The 18,581-nt window shown below is 35.1% G+C and overlaps 1 protein-coding gene across 1 annotated transcript in view; it reads left to right on the forward strand.

Annotated features, from left to right (window-relative positions):
• The window catches only part of Iqcm (IQ motif containing M), a 320,965-nt gene that overhangs the window by 162,792 nt on the left and 139,592 nt on the right, over positions 1 to 18,581 (forward strand). The window contains exon 12 of the mRNA XM_071614029.1: positions 1,611 to 1,745. Coding sequence (XP_071470130.1) covers positions 1,611 to 1,745 — 135 coding nt within the window. The remainder of the gene's footprint in view (positions 1 to 1,610; positions 1,746 to 18,581) is intronic.

An 18,581-nucleotide genomic window follows, 5' to 3' on the forward strand; every position in this document is an offset into this window, starting at 1 on the left:
ATTCATAAGAGCTAAGATGTAAAATCAGCCTAGATGCCCATCAACCCCTGAATGAGCAAAGAATATGCAATATATATATATATATATATATATATATATATATATATGTGTGTGTGTGTGTGTGTGTGTGTGTGTGTGTGTGTACACATGCACACATTGTGTGTATATGTATATATGTTTATGGATATGATATGCACACACACATAATGTGTATATATACATGTAGTGTTATTCAGCCATAAAGAAGGATGAAATCCTGTCATTTACAGAAAAATGGGTGGAACTGAAGGACATTATGTTTAATGAAATGACAGATACTGAAGGTCAAGTACTAATGGCCTCTTCCTATGTGGAACTTAAAAAACGTCAACCTGAATATAGAATAATGATTACTGGAAGTTGGGAAAGGGAGTTGGAGGGTGGATAAACGGAGGTGAGATTTGATTAGCATGTGCTTGTATTAGGATATCACACTGAATCCCAGTAATATGTACAATGAATACATCTTCTTTGAAAATAAAACTTTTATATAGCTATGTTTTATGATGTAGTTCAAGCATTGATAGAGGTAGGGTCATGAAACCAGAATCTAGGAACCCCTGTTTTATTTGGGGAGTCCAGTCTGAGTTTCACAACCATGCAGTGCCAGCTAGGGGTGCACTGCCTCTGTCCCTTTGCCATCAGGCTCTTTTTTTATTAGTTGCTCAAGACAATACAATGATCTTGACATATCATACATTTGATTCAAATGGGATATGAATTCTCATTTTTCCACGTGTACAGATTGCAGGATCACATGGTTATGCAGCCACGTATATACATACTGCCATACTAGCTAGTGTCTGTTGTATTCTGCTGTCCTTCCTATCCCCCCTCCCCTGCCCTCCCCTCCCATCACTTCTCTCTACCCAATCTACTGTGACACATTTCTCTCTCTCTCTTTTTTCCTTCCCCCTCACACCATCATATATATATTTTGTATAACGATGAGGGTCTCCTTCCATCTTCCATGCAATTCCCCTTCTCCCTCCCATTCCCTCCCACCTCTCTTCCCTGTTTAGTGGTAATCTTCTTCTCATTCTCTTCCTCCCTACTCTGTTTTGAGTCACCTCCTTATATCAGAGAAGACATTCGGCATTTGTTTTTTAGGGATTGGCTAACTTCACTTGGCATAATCTGCTCTAATGCCATCCATTCCCCTGCAAATGCCATGATCTTGTTATTTTTTTAGTGCTGACTAATATTCCATTGTGTATAAATGCCACATTTTTTTTTATCCATTCATCTGGCTGGTGTCCCCATCCTCCCTCACCGCTCCATGTGTGTCCTTCCCAAAGCTGCGCGCTTGCGCTTGGTGTAAGAGGACGACCTTCCCTGATAGAGGAGGACCGTTCTTCGGTCAAGGGTATGTGGGTAGCTGCGCTCCCCTGCTAGAACCTCCAAACAAGCTCTCAAGGCCATCAGGCTTCTTGAATCCTGGAAGCATGTCAGCAGATAGGAAAATAAAGCTGGGGTCAAAGTCATTTCAAATCCAGATGAACCTTCGAGGCGGCTTGCACTTGGTATCATTTATAAAGAACTCATTTTCTTTTACCTTTTTGGACTTTCAGACTATGAAACAAAGTTTGCCAAGAGAGAAGATTGGCAGGGATTAGAAAGAAGTGATCTCCTTAAGTACTTTAGAGACTGTGGCCATTACCCAACCCAGAAGCAGGTTGATGAGTATTGGGACTTGTTCAACAAAGGTAAGGAGCACCTGATGTCTTTTCTGCTCTTCCCTTCTTATCTTTTCACTTTCTTCTTTCCTTCTCCCTACTTTTCTCCCTTGTTTCTTCCTTAGTTGATTCATCCCTACCTTTCTTCTCTTACTTTCACTAAATTTGTTTTAAAAGTCATTTTCCTCAAATCTCTTTGTATCTGAGTTTAGTACATATGAAGGAAGGCAGGTTAAACAATGTTAATAAGTTTATTTTTAACTTTTATATCTCGTGAATATTTATTTTGATATGACAAATTCCACATAGCTGAATATACTTTAAATGATAAAATTTTAAATACTGATACTAATAATTGTTCTCCTGGATAGTTACATTTGGTTCTGTTAAATACAGTCAAGTTTAAATATATCAATATCATAAACTATTTCAATACAATAGAATTTTACCATTAGAAAATTATTTCTTTTCTGAACAGTAAATAAATGAGAGGATAATATTGTCTGACTATATTTAACAATGTATATGGAGTAGCATTTCACTCTTCTCTGGATCCTTAGTAGATTGGTGGGAATTGTCACTGGGGTATAGGAAATACCAATGAATTTTCCTTAAGATTCTTTTCAGTTTTTCTTTCATTTATTTCTCAGATTTGTTGAAATGTAATTGACAAGTAAAAATATCCAAGTTGCTTGATATAATCATTTACCACAATTACCACAATCAAGTTAATCAAGCCACCTAGCATCATCTATAGTTGCTCTTTGTGTGTGTGTGTGCGTGTGTGTGTGTAAGTGTGTGTGTAGGTGAGGGGGTGAGGCCACTTAAGATCTTCTCTGAGCAGATTTTAAGTAAACAATACAATGTTATCAACTATTTTTCTTCCTCCTTTCTCTTATTTGTATTATAGATCACGGTGCTGTATATTAGATGTCATTAGTATCCACTCCATAAAAGAAAGTTTGTATGTTTTAGCCAACATCACCTCATTTCACCCAAAACTCTTCCCTTAGCAACCACCATTCTACTTTCTGCTTTCATGAGTTCAACTGTTTTTTAGAGTCCACCAATAAAGGAGTTCATACATTTTTTGCCTTTCTCTGTCTGGCTTATTTTACTTAGCACAGTGTCTAGTTGGTACATTGTCACAAGGACATGATTTCCTTCTTTTACAAGACTGAATCATATTCCATGTGTACATGTAGATTTTCTTCATCCATTTGTTCCTTAGTAGACATTTACTTTGGTTGCATTCCTTGATTATTGTAAGTAATGTTGCAGTGAACATATGTGTACAGATATCTCTTAGACATACTAATTTTATTTTCTTCAGATATTTACCCAGGAATGGGTTTTTGGGTTTTGTGGTTTTTAATTAAGAATTTCCATATTGTTGTCCATAATGGCTGTACCAATGCACAATCCTATCAACAGTGTTTTTGTGTTCCCTTGTCTCCTAATCTTCACCAACATTTCTTTCTTGTCTTTTTGATAATAGTCATCATAACGTATGTGAGTTGCTATCTTATTGTGGTTTTGATTTGTATTTTGCTGATGGCCATTTGGGGAAAAAAAATCTATTCAGGTTCTTTACCCATTTTTAGTTGAATTCTTTGTGGTTCCCTTGCTATTAAGTTATGTGAGTTTGTATATTTTGGATGATATTAATGCTTTATCACACATAATGGCACGCAAATATTTTCTCCTATTCTGTAAGTTGCTTTTTCATTTTGTTGGTTGTTTCTTTTGCTCTGAGAAGGTTTTTAGTTTGATGTAGTTCCACATTTTTGTTTATTTGGTGGATTTTGTTTCTTTGATTTGTTTGCTTTTGGGATCATATCTCAAAAATCTTAGCTAAGAACAGTGTGAAGGAGTTTCCACCCTGTGCTTTCTTCGAGGAATTTTATGGTTTTCAATCTTAGATTTGAGTATAATTCCTTTTGAGTTAATTTTATATGTATGAGATAAGGGTCCAATATCCTATCGCACAAGGATATCTGTTTTTCTCTAAGCCATTTATCGAAGATGCTCTCCTTTCTCCATTGTAGAGCACCATTGTCAAAGATTAGTTGTCTATGCGTGGGCTTATTTCTGGGCTCTCTATTTTGTTCTATTGGCCTCTTCATTTTCCTGCCTGTGCCATAGTGGTTTTTTTTTTTTTTTTTTGGTAATATCATTTGAAATCAGGAAGTATGATGCCTCCAATTATTCTTTTTCAAAATTCATTTGGCTATTTGGGATTTTTTTTGGTTTGTTTTTATACAATTTTTAGGTTTGCTTTTTCTAAAATGCTTTTGGAATCTTGGTAGGGATTGCATCAAATCTATAGGTCATTTTGGGCAGCACAGTTACTGTAATGTTCTTCCAATCCATGAAGATAGGCTACCTTTCCATTTATTTGTAACTTTCGTTTCTTTCATCAGTGTCTTTTAGTTTTTAATATGGAGATCTCTCATCTTCTTCTTTAAATTTATTCCTAAGGATTTTATTTATTTTGATGCCATTGTCAAAGAATTTTAAAGTTTTCTTTTCAAATGATTTGTTAGTGTAGGAAAATGCAAATTACTTTTGTATATTAGTTTTTTTTTCTTTACTAATGCTGTGGCTTTCTGATGTGTTTAGAGATAATATGTCCACAATTTAATCAAGAATCAAAGGTAAACAAACTAAAACATTTCAGGACCGATTTTTGATATAGGGAAAGACTCACTCCTGAAAGTGTGAGTAAATATTGAAGCTTCATTGTATTTTGGAGCTCCTCCCCTTCATTCTTAGTGCAGATTTACCCAGTTCTTCATCTACAACATTGTTTTGCTGTTGTCCTAGTACAATGAACATTTTTCAAGACTTTGATAAATATTCATTCACTTTTTGACAGAGACATCCAAATCACTTTGCATTTCTGTGGTTATGACTAGGTTGTTTCAAATTATTTTTCCTAATGACCAAAATAGTGAATATAAAAAAATGTGGGAAATACTGTAATATATAAAATTTCTAAGAAATCAAATTTGGTAACAGCGGATTTCTATCTTTCCATTTTTTTTTCCTGTGCACATTATGTTAATTTTTATGAAAATTGATATTTTTACATATTGCTGGAGTATCTGATTTTTTGCTTTTTAATAAGTTTCCAATCCATAAATACATTTTATCACATTATTTATGACTAGTAATCTGTCATGATTATATCTGTCCTATCATACATTTGCTGTTTTACATTTATGTTGTTTTATTTTCCTTATAATAATAAAATTTTTAAAATTAAGCAAAGCAAAATATTAAGTGTTTCAGAACTTTACAAATTAGTGTTAGCAATTTAATTATAAGGCTTTTTTCAAGTTAGTAGTTTCATAGGGATATTGTCCTCTTCCAATTACTTTGGGCTACATGATAATGGGTTAGATTTAGAGCATAGCTCTAGAATTAACTTGTTTAGGTTTTTTTCCTCACTTTACCTCTTAACAGCTATGTGTCTGGACAAGCTGTTTATTGCACCTATGCTTGTTTTTCTCAATTATAAAAAAAATGATAATACCTACATCATTGGACTATTGTGAGGCTTAAATGAAATTATTCATGTAAAATATGTGAGCAATGATAAGTGCTCAGTAAATGTTTGCTAATATTATTCATTAATAATTCCTGTACTTCCATATTCTTATAATTGTTTTCAATTATTTTTATTTTGAAACTGTCTAAATATTGAATCCATTGGATGCTGACTCATTTTTATAGAGATTTTTGTATTAAATGTCATCCATTGGCTTCTACATGTATGTTTGGTTTTGATTATCATAATGAACTTCTTGCTAAAGCAGGTGGTATTCTCATTTATGCTCATTTTGAAGATAAGAGAACTGAGACTTAGAGGCTTTCTAAACTCATTGTTAAACTGAAACTTTAACCCTTCAATCACAGGTCAATACTCTTTTCATTTTATCATGTAGAGACTAAAATTTTTAAAGATCATTATTATGAAAACATAATTGGATGATTAAGACATCTCAGCAGCAGAGAGTGACTTTTATTTATTTTTCTCCTATTTGCTTAATGCTTTGCAGTATAGTAGGTTTTCTGCAAATGAATGAGTCTATTAAGATTCATATTAAAGTTAGAATTTTCAAAATTGTTTTTATACAAATACCTAAGACTAGGATGCTTTCTCTTTGAGAAAGGGTCCATTACAACATTGTAATTATATGTCCCATTCTATTGTTCTGTTCAGTAAAACTAGTTCTTTTGGTGCAGAGGAAGCTTTTTCTTCTTTCACTTAAAATGGAGGCACTATTCTAAAGTAGTGGAAAGAAAATAATATTTATGGAAAAAGGAACAAAACTGTTGGATTTCTGTTTGCTACTAATATATATTCCATTTTAAAAGAATCTGATTTTATGCATTTTAGATTGTCAGTCATCTTCATTCATACTGACTTCTTTGATTGGAGATAATAGCTCCAGATGTGCAACCTACACATTTTCTCATCCAGTAGAATATTTCACCTAATGCAGATGTAGTTAATTCAATTGATTAACTTCTTCAGTGTACAGCACCAAGTAGGTCACATTCCTAAAACTGTCTGTATGTCTTCAGGTATTTTTAGCTTTTTTTTTTCATTCTTTCTTTTTTCTTTCTTTATTCTTATCACTATGGTAACAAAAGAATTTGTGACTGAGGACATGAATTTCATCTGAAAATCTTCCTTTGGGAGAATGAAGCATCTTCAAGCTGTGTGTAGTCTGATCTTAAGAGCTGCAGACCACACAAACATGAGAACATTTTCCTGATATTCACTTAAATCCAAAATAAATGAAACCATTGACAATAGAAAATAGCACTACTGAAAGTAAGGGGAAAAATGCATTGTGCTTGTAGATCATCATCGAATCACACATTTGCCTATTCTGCAGAAATTTGAACTATCAAGATTCTCCCAACATGTAAATTAAACTTTTAGTTCACTTTCTACAATTAGAATGATCAGAAACTGAATGGGATGCTAAGTCCATTTTTCGTGTGGAGCTCCAGTCAAAAATCAAAAAGAAAAATTTTAAATCCAAAATGTAGAAGGCATTCCTATGTTACTTAACCTGAAATACCCTTTGTGTCTGAAGAAATGATTGCCTGAGATGTGATGTGAATTATTGTAGAGTCCGTGACTAGTGGTTGGTAAATCAAAACCTCACCCTGGACCTCCCTCTTCAGAGCACAGCCTTGTCCACCACAAGCTGGAAATGCTCTCTTTTCTGCTCCTTTATCAGCATAGATATGGTTTTATGTTTTTAATTTGGAAACACATAAATATTTTTCTTTTACATTTTTTTACATGAACAGGCACTCTAACAATAAAATCTTAATTGTGTAGAGAAGGGATTCAAAAGGCTTTTTTAAAAAAAAGATAATAGAAGATTCTTTGGTATAGAAAAAGAAAAACTGGCAAATTTTGATTTCAAAAGAATGTGGAAGTATCAGACAACATGCTATAAAACCTTTATTTTATTATTATTTTTTCTTTTTTTTTTTAATTTGTTCTCATTAGTTGTACATGACAGTAGAATGCATTTTGACACATCGTACACAAATGGAGCATAACTTCTCATTCCTCTGGCTGTACATGGTGCCGAGTTATACCAGTAGTATTATAATATGTGTATATAGGGTAATAATGTCTGTTTCATTCTTCTGTCTTTCCCATTCCCATGCCCCCTTCTCTCCCCTCACTCCCCTCTGCACAATCCAGAGTTCCTTTGTCCTTCCCAACCTATCCCTACCCCCACTATGAATCAGCATCTGCTTATCAGAGAAAACATTCAGCCTTTGTTTTTTTGGATTGGCTTATTTCATTTAGCATTATATTCTCTAGTTCCATCCATTTACCTGAAAATGCCATAATTTTATTCTTCTTTAAGGCTGAGTAATATTCCAATACATATATGTACCACATTTTCTTTATCCATTCATCTGTTGAAGGACATCTAGTTGGTTCCATAGTTTAGCTATTGTGAATTGAGCTGCTCTAAACATTGATGTGGATGAGTCACTATAGTAGGCTGATTTTAAGTCCTTTGGGTATAAACCGAGGAGTGGGATAGCTGGGTCAAATGGTGGTTCCATTTCAAGTTTTTTGAGGAATCTCCATGCTGCTTTCCATAGTGACTGCACCAATTTGTAGTTCCACTAGCAAGTTATGAGTGTACCTTTTCCCTCACATCCTTGCCAACACTTATTGCTTGTATTATGACTGGAGTGATATGACATCTTAGAGTAGCTTGATTTGCAATTCTGTAATTTCTAGAGATGATGAACATTTTAACACTTAAGAGTGAAATTTAACGCATTCTTATTATAAAACATTTTGAAAATACACATTAAAACAGAAGATAAAACAAATAATACTGGCAATTTTATGTTCCAAATGGTTTGAGACTACTGACCATGGTTCAACTAGAATAGACAAATAAGTCTTTAAAAAAAATCCCCCAGTGCCACCATTAACATTTGGAAAATGTTCTTGGCAATTTATCTTCTTTATTAATATAATCAAAATATAATCCCATTGTATAAAGGTTGTAAGCACAAATCTCAGTCAAGGACTTGCTGTTTTTTATAGGGACTTGCTTTTTTTACTTTTCATGTCCAAATTCCAGAAATTTCATTTCAGATATGCTTAGGTGGTAATGAGGGTGGAAGGACGTCAATCCCAACTGTAAAACCCAATCTTGGCCACCAATCTACTTTCTGTCTTTATAGATTTGTGTATCTGGGAATCTCTTGTAAATAGAATTATGGAATTGTAGTTTAGGACTGGTTTCTGTCACTTAACAATGTTTTTGAGGTTCATCCGTGTTGTAGTAGGTTATTGATACTTTATTATCAAATAATATTCCAGTGTATGGATAAACCACATTTATTTATCCATCCATCAGCTAATGGATTTGGGGGTTCTTCCTACCTTTTTGTTATTATGACCAATAGTGCTATGAACATCCATTGGTGGTTTTAATTCACATTTTCCTAAGAATGAAAGATATTGCACATTTTTCATATGCTCAGAAGGTACTTGAATATCTTCTATAGAAGGGCCTATATACAAAATGCAGTGTATTGTCTCAATTGAGAGCTTTATTTCTCATTTTGTTTATTATTCTGAATAAAAATTATCAAATAATGTAAGTTCATGTTATGTGAGTATATATGATATTTTTACCAAGCGCTGTTATTTCTTCTTATTTTATCAAGAGTATATCTGAAGAGCAATTTTTAAATTTTCATAAAGTCAAATTCATTAATATGTTTTCCTCTGGAGTAGGCATTCGGTGTAATATCTAAGAAATTTTTACCTACTACAGGATAAAAAAAGGTTTTCTTCTATAATTTTTGTAGAAACTTTATTGTTTGTCTCTCACTTTTTGGCCTAAGGTATATTTTTCTTTTAACCTATTTGCATATTAAATATAAAGTGTTTTTCTCATCATAAGCATAATCTTTTATCTTGCTGCTTTTGTACAACTTGACAAGCTTTTCCATTGGATCGGAGGCTTTAGTTCATTCATACTTGGTAGAATAATTGATGTGGTTGTATTTATGTCATTTTTACAGCTTGCTTTTTACATCATTCCTCTCTTCTCTGTCCCTGTGTGCCTTTGTGACTTTCTTCTTTAGCATTGTACACAAGTATTTTAGTGGACCATTATAATTACACTAGGAATTTTAAAAACTTTTATTTAAAATTTTTATTTTTAATGGTTCTTCAAGAGATTGCAACATACACCTTAATTTAATCACAATATTGTCCAGATTGATATTAAAAGAATTCCAGTTAAACAAAAAAACTGCTTCAGGGCAGCTCCATGACATCCCTCCTCCTTCTGCTATCACTGCTATCACTCTATATTCCATATATAAAATTTATAAACCTAGCAATAGTTTTATAACTATGCCCTTATGTAATCGTATATCGTTAAAGCAGTCAAGAGAGAACTGTGAAAGTGTGTCCTATACGGTTTATATATATATGAATACATTTACTATTTCCTTTGCTTCTCACTATTTCTTGAGATATGAGTTACCATCTGGTGTCTTTTCCTCTCAGTGGGTCTTCTAACGGCGAATCTTTAATCTCTTGTAAGTCTGGAAATGTCTTCATCACCTTCGTATTGGGAGAGTCGTTTTGCTGGATATAGAATTCTTGGTCACCAGTTTTGGTTTTCAGTCAGTTCTCTGAATATGTCCCTCAGCTACCTGCTGACCCCCATGGGTTCTGATGGGAAATCCGTCGTCCTTGCTTTTTGTTCCCTGTGTATGAAGAGGTATTTCTTCCGTTTATCACACTAGGGGTTCATTGAACTTCTTGGATCTGTAGATTACTATTTTTCATTAAATTTGACTTTTTTTTAGCTAAATATTTTTTTCTGCACCTTTCTCTCTCTCTCTCCCTGTTCTATCCTTCTATAATTCTTAGCAATCTTTATATTAGTAAATTTAAAGTTGTTTCAGAGGTTTCTGAGACTGTTTATTTACTTTAAAATTTTTATTTATGTTGTTCTTTAAATTAGATAATATTTATTGATCTTTCTTTAAATTCACTATTTTTTTTTTCTTTTGCCTGTTGAGTCTGTGGCTGAGCCCTTTTGTGAATTTTTTATTTTTTAATGCTAGGATTTTGTTTTCTCCTTTTGAGGTCTTTGTCTGCTGAATCCATCACTTGAGTCTTCTCAGAGTTAGTTTTTGACTTTTCCCCCCAGACTATGGGACGGGCTTTCCTATTTCTTTGCATGTCTCATTTTTATTTATTATTATTGAATACTAGACTTAAAAAAACATTTTGCAATTTATTTATTTTTATTTTTTATTTGTTCTTTTTCATTATACTTGACGATAGAATGTATTTTGACATCAGACACACATGGAGTATAACTTGCTGTTCTTGTGGTTGTACATGATATGGAGTTTCACTGGCCGTATATTCATATATGAACAGAGGAAAGTGATGTCTGATTCATTCTACTGTCTTTCCTTTCCTATTCCCATTCCCTCTCCTTTTCCGCTACTCCACCCTGTCCCATCTGGTGAACTTCTCTCCCTCCCCCAGCCTATTGTGAGTCAGTATCCATATATCAGAGGACATTCTGCTTTGGTTTTGGGGATTGGCTTATTTCACTTATTACGATAGTCTTCCGTTCCATTCATTTACTGGCAAATGCCATAATTTCATTCTTCTTTGTGGCTGATGCTGGACATTTTAGATAGTGTATTACTGCAACTATGACTTTTCCCCTTGGACCAAAAGTTTCTTGATGTATTTAATAACTCACCTGGACTTGATATATGGAATCTGATCTGTTTTCCCCAGGGTATTTGGTTGTTCATTTCTCTGCTGTCATTACTTTAGTTCTTAACTCTTTAGAGTGGCTCCTCTAAGGGTTTCTGCATGTCTCCCGGTCAGCCAATGACTGGGCAGAGGATTCACTCAAACACCCTGAGCTCCTGAGGTTTCCACCCATGGCCTGTGGATCTGTGTGTGGGTTGGAGAGCATGTTCAATGTTCAGCCAGTTTCTATGCCTGCTTCATGTTTTATTTTCTGTTGGCACTCTTGAATCTTTCCTTCAGATTCCTGTGGTTTCTTACTTATCCTGGGGTCCTTTTCGATGGCCTTTTTATTTCCAGAATTTGCCTTTTAAACTCATGACAAGTGTCTGTTTGGTCCCAACTCTGTTTGGTCTGCACCTGAGGCTAGCAGAACTACAGCTTTCCTCTATTTATTTCTGACCAAGTCTGTTATGAATATTGTCAGTGTCATGGCTGTGAATTTTACCCACCTCTTCAAATCCATTTAGCATCATGTGATGGCTGGTTATAACAGAATGATAATCCGGATCTTAGGCATAATGATATTGTTTCAGGTCTTTACAATTCTTGTCATGGACCAGTTAATAGAACCTAGGACCTTGGAGATCTGTATTTATTCACTAAAGAAGAATAGAATGCTCCATAGTATGGTGGAGGTACATGAGTTGAGTTCTTAGCACAGAATCATAATGATCAGAAAGGCAACAAAGATGATTTAGAACTGGTTTGTACTGGGAAGGTATAGTACCCAAAGTCTGGCAATGAGAATATTCCTTCTACTGTCACTTCTACTTCACCAATAAAGTGAGTCACCAGAACTTTTCTGCCATGGGCTTCTTTAGCAGGATTTGAGGCGTTTGTATTATGCAGCACTGGATCCCTGAGAGAACTGTTGGATGTTCATCCCACCTATTTGATGGTTCTACTGTCAAGGGCCTTGGATCTGTAAACTATGTATTACAAAGATATTACGGTCTTGGCAGTGGGTCTACAACCCTTGTGCAGCAGGATGCCACTTTGTTGGTATTTACTAGGTATTCTCTATTGCTTTCAACCACGAGAGATACAAGCACATTCTCTGTGTGATAATGTTAGGGATAAGTCATAAAATAAGAAAATGCCTAAGAGCCTTCATTGGTTGAGGCAACCCAGAACCTTTCTTTGATGAAGTTTTTGTTTACAGATATATCCCACAAGCATCTCTTGAGCCCTCACATGCTATGAAATGACATATGGTTCCAAGGTCTCAGAGTTCCCATGATAACCAGAGGGGCGTGCGCGCGCATGCGCGTGCACACACAGACACACACACACACATACACACACACACAGAGCTAGATGTTCCAAGTGCTCATCCATTCACACACACATGGAGTGCTGAAATGATACAGATACTAATTATGTCTTCAGCCTGGACATCATGGAAGGTTACAGAAAGTGGTTAATCATTGCAGGGGAGTTAACTAGGTAAGAAAACAAAAACACAGTTTTAACACGTAAGAAATTGTATGCAAGGCAGGTTAGAATATCCAGGCCAACTGACATCACTGAGCATGAGAAAGCCTTTGGCTACTAGTGGGTGAGTGGGGAAGACCTGTGTTACTATGACCCTGCTGGCCTACACATGCCTGGTCAATCTGTGAGGTTCTGCTCATTCTGGTTCCTAAAGGATTCACATTATTTTGTGCCCATTAAATCACCTATTATCTGCCGTTTGGACTTCCAAAGGTACAATGCAAATTAGATTTTGAATATAAATCACTTATGTTTCAGTAGGAGCTATTGAAGCACTTTTCCCTAGAACTAAATGAATACTGTTGAGTAAAATAGAGACCAAACACTGCAGGCAGAGAGCACTCTGAAAGGTCTTTGTATCATCACCTTGCTTTAGCTACTTGTCCAACCAGCTGCTCCTACAGTTCTGCAAGCTGTCTCCCCTAGCACTTTTTAAAATATGGTTCTTGACATATTGTCTCATTTTACATTATTTGACTCTGTTAATGCCTTCTTTCACCCTACTGATGGCTACGCAAAGCCCCTTAAAGCCTCCGGAATGATCATGGCGAGTGGAAGACTTTCCCCTTTCCCCCACTTTCCTGTCCTACCCTACAGTCATGTGAGTTGTTGCTCCAATTAGTAAGTTATCCTAATTAGCTATTCTGCATTTTTAAAAACCTCTGAGAATTTTAATATTTGGGTTGAAATATTTGTACCATTGTTATGTAAGCTGCACAGAGAATCTGATTAAATTTTGTAATATTACTTAACACCAGCTATTCTTCCAAAGTCTGTCTGTTTTCTTTAAGTAGAAAATAACCATCTTTAGGAAACAGCAGGGACAGCAGGGGTTGGAGACTGGTGTAACTTCAATAAAGGTATAATTACTTTCATAAGTCTGTTAGAGAGCAAGAATTTGGGCTCCTTTTGTTTATTAAGATTACACATCCAGTACTCCTAACATGGAGAGATCTACCGGCAAGGCTTTGTTTTATGAGATTAAATTACTATAATATCAGGGATACAAACTCCTTGAGGAGAACAACTTTGCCATGCAAGTCTCTGATAAATGAAAGACACATTAATACAAAATATTTTATCACAAGTTCTTAGGAAATGCAAAATTTTAATATGGTATAATCATTCCAACATTTTAAACATTGCATTTAAAGCTTTTTTATTCTCTTGACATTTGTCTTGATCCAGAGTCCTGTTAATTCCCATAGTAAAGTGAAAACTTCCAAAGGACTTACAGTAGTTTTCAGCCCTTTATGGTCAGCATAAATTTTGCAATTCTCAGTCCACTTCTTAAGTCACCTTTAGTAATGAAAATTTTCAAGCTTTTCTGATTCAAGCTTTTAAAAGAATTTATGCTTTGCTCAATAACACACCACGAGGCTGCTATGTTGTGAAGCCCATCATGCACTATATAAATTACTAGTGGTATTGAAATGAAAGCTTATGATTTAGATTTGTTAAACCAAACCCTTTGATGGAAACTGCCTTTTTGGCAGCATTTAAGCCAATTGTTAGTATGAAAGGCTCATTTCCTTAAAGTTTACCTCTAGAGCTGTGATAAACCACTTAAAATTTCATTTTGGTAGTTTGATTTTCAAAATTTAAAACTCTGATTGTTTTCATATTGAAATCAACATGAGATTACTGGTGGGTAACTACATCTTTTGTAAGTCATGCTGGATGCAGCATGGAGATGTTTATGAAAGTAAACTTGGGGCATAGTGTTTCAGGCATTTAGAATAAATATCTCATGTTTCTATCATAAAAGATGTTGGGTTTTTATTCTTTAGAAATATTCCTGCCAGTGATTCCTTATCCACCAGTGCTTATTTATTTTTAGCACAATGAGGGATCAAACATTCTTTTACTTTATGTTATTCAGTTGTCTGGATATGGAGGTTTCAATTACATCTTTTTGTGCACTTGTCTCTTAATGAAGTAAATACAGATACAGACATAAGCCCATTGACATAGTATGTGCATTATACTTAGTAATATCCATCAGTGCTGATGGCTGTGTATAATAAGGACAGACATCAGCACCTTCTCTTTATCTTTGCTGGATTTTAACTTTTGGAGTTTAACTTATTGTAATAATCAGAAAAGATATAAAAGTGAGTGTGTACACATAATTGTGCATATTTTCTAGCATTGCAATTTACATTTAAGATTAAACACTCAGTTGAACTAGTGGAGCTGAACCAAGATATCATAACATGTTAGTGAATTAAAATAAACTTTAAAGTGAATACTAAATAATTTATAAGAAAGTTAAGGCACCTAGTTTTTTTAAGTAAGAAAGAATTTGAATTGATTTAAAGATATCCCCTATATCATTCTCACTCATTAGAATTCTAAAGATAAAAAGAAGTGGTGCAATGAACTCCTTGGGCGTTCTTAGATCTATGTAAGTGTGAGAATTAGTCTTTTCACTTCCACTAAAAATGCAGTTAATATCAAGATAATTTATACAGAATTGTTTTTTTATATTAAATCTTTTTCCTTATTAATAGGTTATCTGTTTATTAAAGTTTCAATTTTTCTGTAATAAGGTGTTTTTTTTTTTTTCACTTTTCTTCCTGTTGTGGCTTAGATGTGGTATCCCCCAAAAGCTCACATGTGAGACAATGCAAGACAGTTTGGAGGAGAAATGACTGGATTATAACCTTCACCTGATCAGTGAATTAATCCCTGGTGGGATTAACTGAGTGGTAACTGGAGGCAGGTGTGGTGTGGCTGGAGGAGGTGGTTCATTGGGGGCGTGGCTAAGGGGAATATATATTGTTTTGTAGCTGGAGTGTGGAGTCTCTCTCTCTCTGCCTCCTGATAATCATGTGAGCTTCTTCCTTCTGCCAGACTCTTCTGCCATGATTTTTAGTCTCACCTGGAGCCCTGAGGAATGCAGTCTGTTGTCTGTGGACTGAGACCTCTGACACTGTGAGCCTTCAAATAAACTTTTCCTCCTCTACAGTTCTGGTTGGTTGCTTTTAGTCACAGCAGTGAAAAAGCTGACTAAAACACCTCCCTAAAAATCTTATAATTTTTTGTTGGGTCCATTTTTAAGTACCTTATTATTATTGTTCCCGTGGAATATGAAGGAGATACATTTCTCTTGCAGTGTTTCTTAGGTTGGGCGCTAGACACACAGGTGATCATTTTTTTCTTTATTTCTTTTTTTGTGTGTGTGTGCCTGAAATACTTCAAAATAAAACTTCCCTAGTTCCTTCCTATTACATATAGAATAAAATGTAAATTCCTAACAAACAACACATGTCCTACCATTCTGACATCAACGCCTCCCTCTCTCCCCTGCTCACTCCATTCCCATCAGGCTAATAACTTGAATGACTTGACTTTTTAAAATACACTAGGTTCTTTGCACCTAGTGTCTCTCCTATTCAGAATTTTCTCTCCTCATGGCTTACTTTTGACTTAAATTTCTGCTTATATGCAAATTGTTCATGAAGGCTTTTCTTCTTCTTCCCCCACTGCCTTCTGCCTTCTCTCCTCAAGCCCTCTCTCTCTCTTTCTCTTGAATCATGTTTTTCTTTAATAGAAAAAAATGTTAAGAGGTACAAAAGAGGCTTTACTTTAGTAGATGCCTTTTAATAATATTTTCCCGGCCTTTTAATCCGAGGAAACTAGTCCCCATCTAGGAGTACACGTTGGTTTAGGAAATAGAAAGTTCAAATTTGTGAACTTTATTCTGATTCAGATTATTTTAATGCCAGATTACAGAAAGACCACTTGTCTTTGGCTTATCCCACAGGGTCATGTGGTGGCGTCACTTCTTTTTTTAAAAAAAAATTTAATTTGTTCTTTTTAGATATACATGAAGTAGAGTGTATTTTGACATATCATCCACACATAGAGTATAACTTCCCATTCTTGTGGTAGTACATGATATGGAATTACACTGGTTGTAACATAGGAAATTGATGTCGATTAATTCTCTTGTCTTTCCTATTCACATCCCCCCACCCTTCCCTTCATTCCCCTTTGACTAACCCAATGTTGTTCCATCTCTTTAATATTTATTTCCCTTTATTTCATTTAGCACTATGCATTGCACATGTGCTTGTTTATGGTTTATTGTATCCACTAGTCAGTTGATTTCCATTCTGGCAGGGACCTTATCCTTCTTTCTCTCTGCTGTGAGTCAGTTCATAGAACAGGAACTTGTATGTAGAAAGAAGGGGAGAGGTGGTGTCACTCGTCACGGCACCATGAAAGACACATGCCAATTCTCAGGTAAGAGACCAAAAGGCAAATATTCCCTACTCTGCTTTCAAATTAATGGAGTAGGAAAAAAAAATCAAGCAGGTAGCATATGTCCATTTAGTGATGATACAAAGTAGATCATTCCTTCTTCTTTTTTCTTGTCCCAAGTCAAAGAATTAAAATTACCCTTCAGAAAAATCAGGCTCCTAAGATCTTTCCAAAACTATGTCAGGAAATACACATGCCATGAAAGACACATGCCAATTCTCAGGTAAGAGACTGAAAGACAAATATTCCCTACTCTTCTTTCAAATTAATGGAGTAGGAAAAAATCAAGCAGGTAGCATATGTCCATATAGTGATAATGCAAAGTAGATCATTCCTTCCTCTTTTTTCTTGTCAAAGAATTAAAATTATCCTTCAGAAAAATCCAGCTCCTAAGATCTTTCCAAAACTATGTCAGGAAATCCTATAGAGCTTCTATGGTATTGCTCAGGTAATAATTTCTTATCTGAGTGTTCTGGTCATTTGGGGACATGACTTCAAGCATGGGACTTAGAAAGATCTGTAGCACATGTATTGGTTTGAAGGCCCTGAGGACACCTGCTGGCCCCTGTTGTCTACCAGCAAAACCTCTGTTTACTAGGCCCCCAAAGGGCATATTGTTGCTCCTGTATTTCTTTAGTTTTCATGTTGTCTTTTAGGTCTGTAAGGAGAAAACAGCCTTCATGTATCCTGAGGCCATATCGATACCAAAATATTCAAATAGTTTTTTTTGCAGTGGGCTGGAGAATTTAAGATGTGCTTGAAAAGCCAGCCAAGTATGAGTCACCCAACAAGAAGGAAAGTTGGGAGGGAATTAAATCAGATTAGAATTCAAATACATGAGGTGATAGAGGAGCTGGCTCTGCTGCCAGACCAGGCTGCTCTGTCATATGGCCAATGAGCCTTGGATGACCAGTTCTGTTCACCAGATACCTGCTGTAAACAACATGTTGATAAGAAAGTTAATAAACAGTAGTAGGTCAGTGTCTGTTAAAAGTCGGCAGAAATGAGCTGTTTAATCAGAGAAAATGTTTAAATATTAACAAGGGGTGTCATTCTGATGGTTAAAATGAAAATGAAAGAGAATGGTAAGCGGTATGCAGTCAATTCTTTGGTGACTGTTAGTGCTGAATATAATGAATTTCAAAAACCATTGCCTGGCAGCTTACATCCAAGAAATTATTATTTATAACAATTTCTGATGACAGATGTATTGAAATTAAAATTGTCAATTATCTTACTTTACATCCAGTAAATGCTTTCCTCTTTTGAAATAGATGGTAAGCACCTGGAGGATGGGCTTATTATCTTATACTTTTTAGAATCTGCAGGGTCAGCACATTTAAAGAGGTCTCTACATATTTGTTGAAGGGAAGAAAGGAAAGAGAAAGAGAAGGGACTGTTTCCCATTAATAGTGTGCGGAAGAGAAAGAGAAAAAAGGAAGCAAATAGCAAGGATTCCAGTATTCTTGAATCTTTTTTAGGGTTTTGGGGTTTGTAACATGCGTAGTTTGTGAAAGTTGAGAGAAATCTCCTCTCAAATGCCTATCTTGTTAACATCCATTCTTACCAGGTACGATGAGTTAGGACCTTGCTCAGAGCTGGTGTATCAAACAGATCTCTGACAGGTAACACTTGTTACTCCCTGGGAGGTGATATTACTCAAGTTACTGTATATAAACAAAGTATGAAATAGTTCTTCATAAAATCCTACATAATTCATTATGGCTGGAACA

This window comes from Marmota flaviventris, chromosome 7, assembly GCF_047511675.1.
Source record: "Marmota flaviventris isolate mMarFla1 chromosome 7, mMarFla1.hap1, whole genome shotgun sequence".
NCBI lineage: Eukaryota > Metazoa > Chordata > Mammalia > Rodentia > Sciuridae > Marmota > Marmota flaviventris.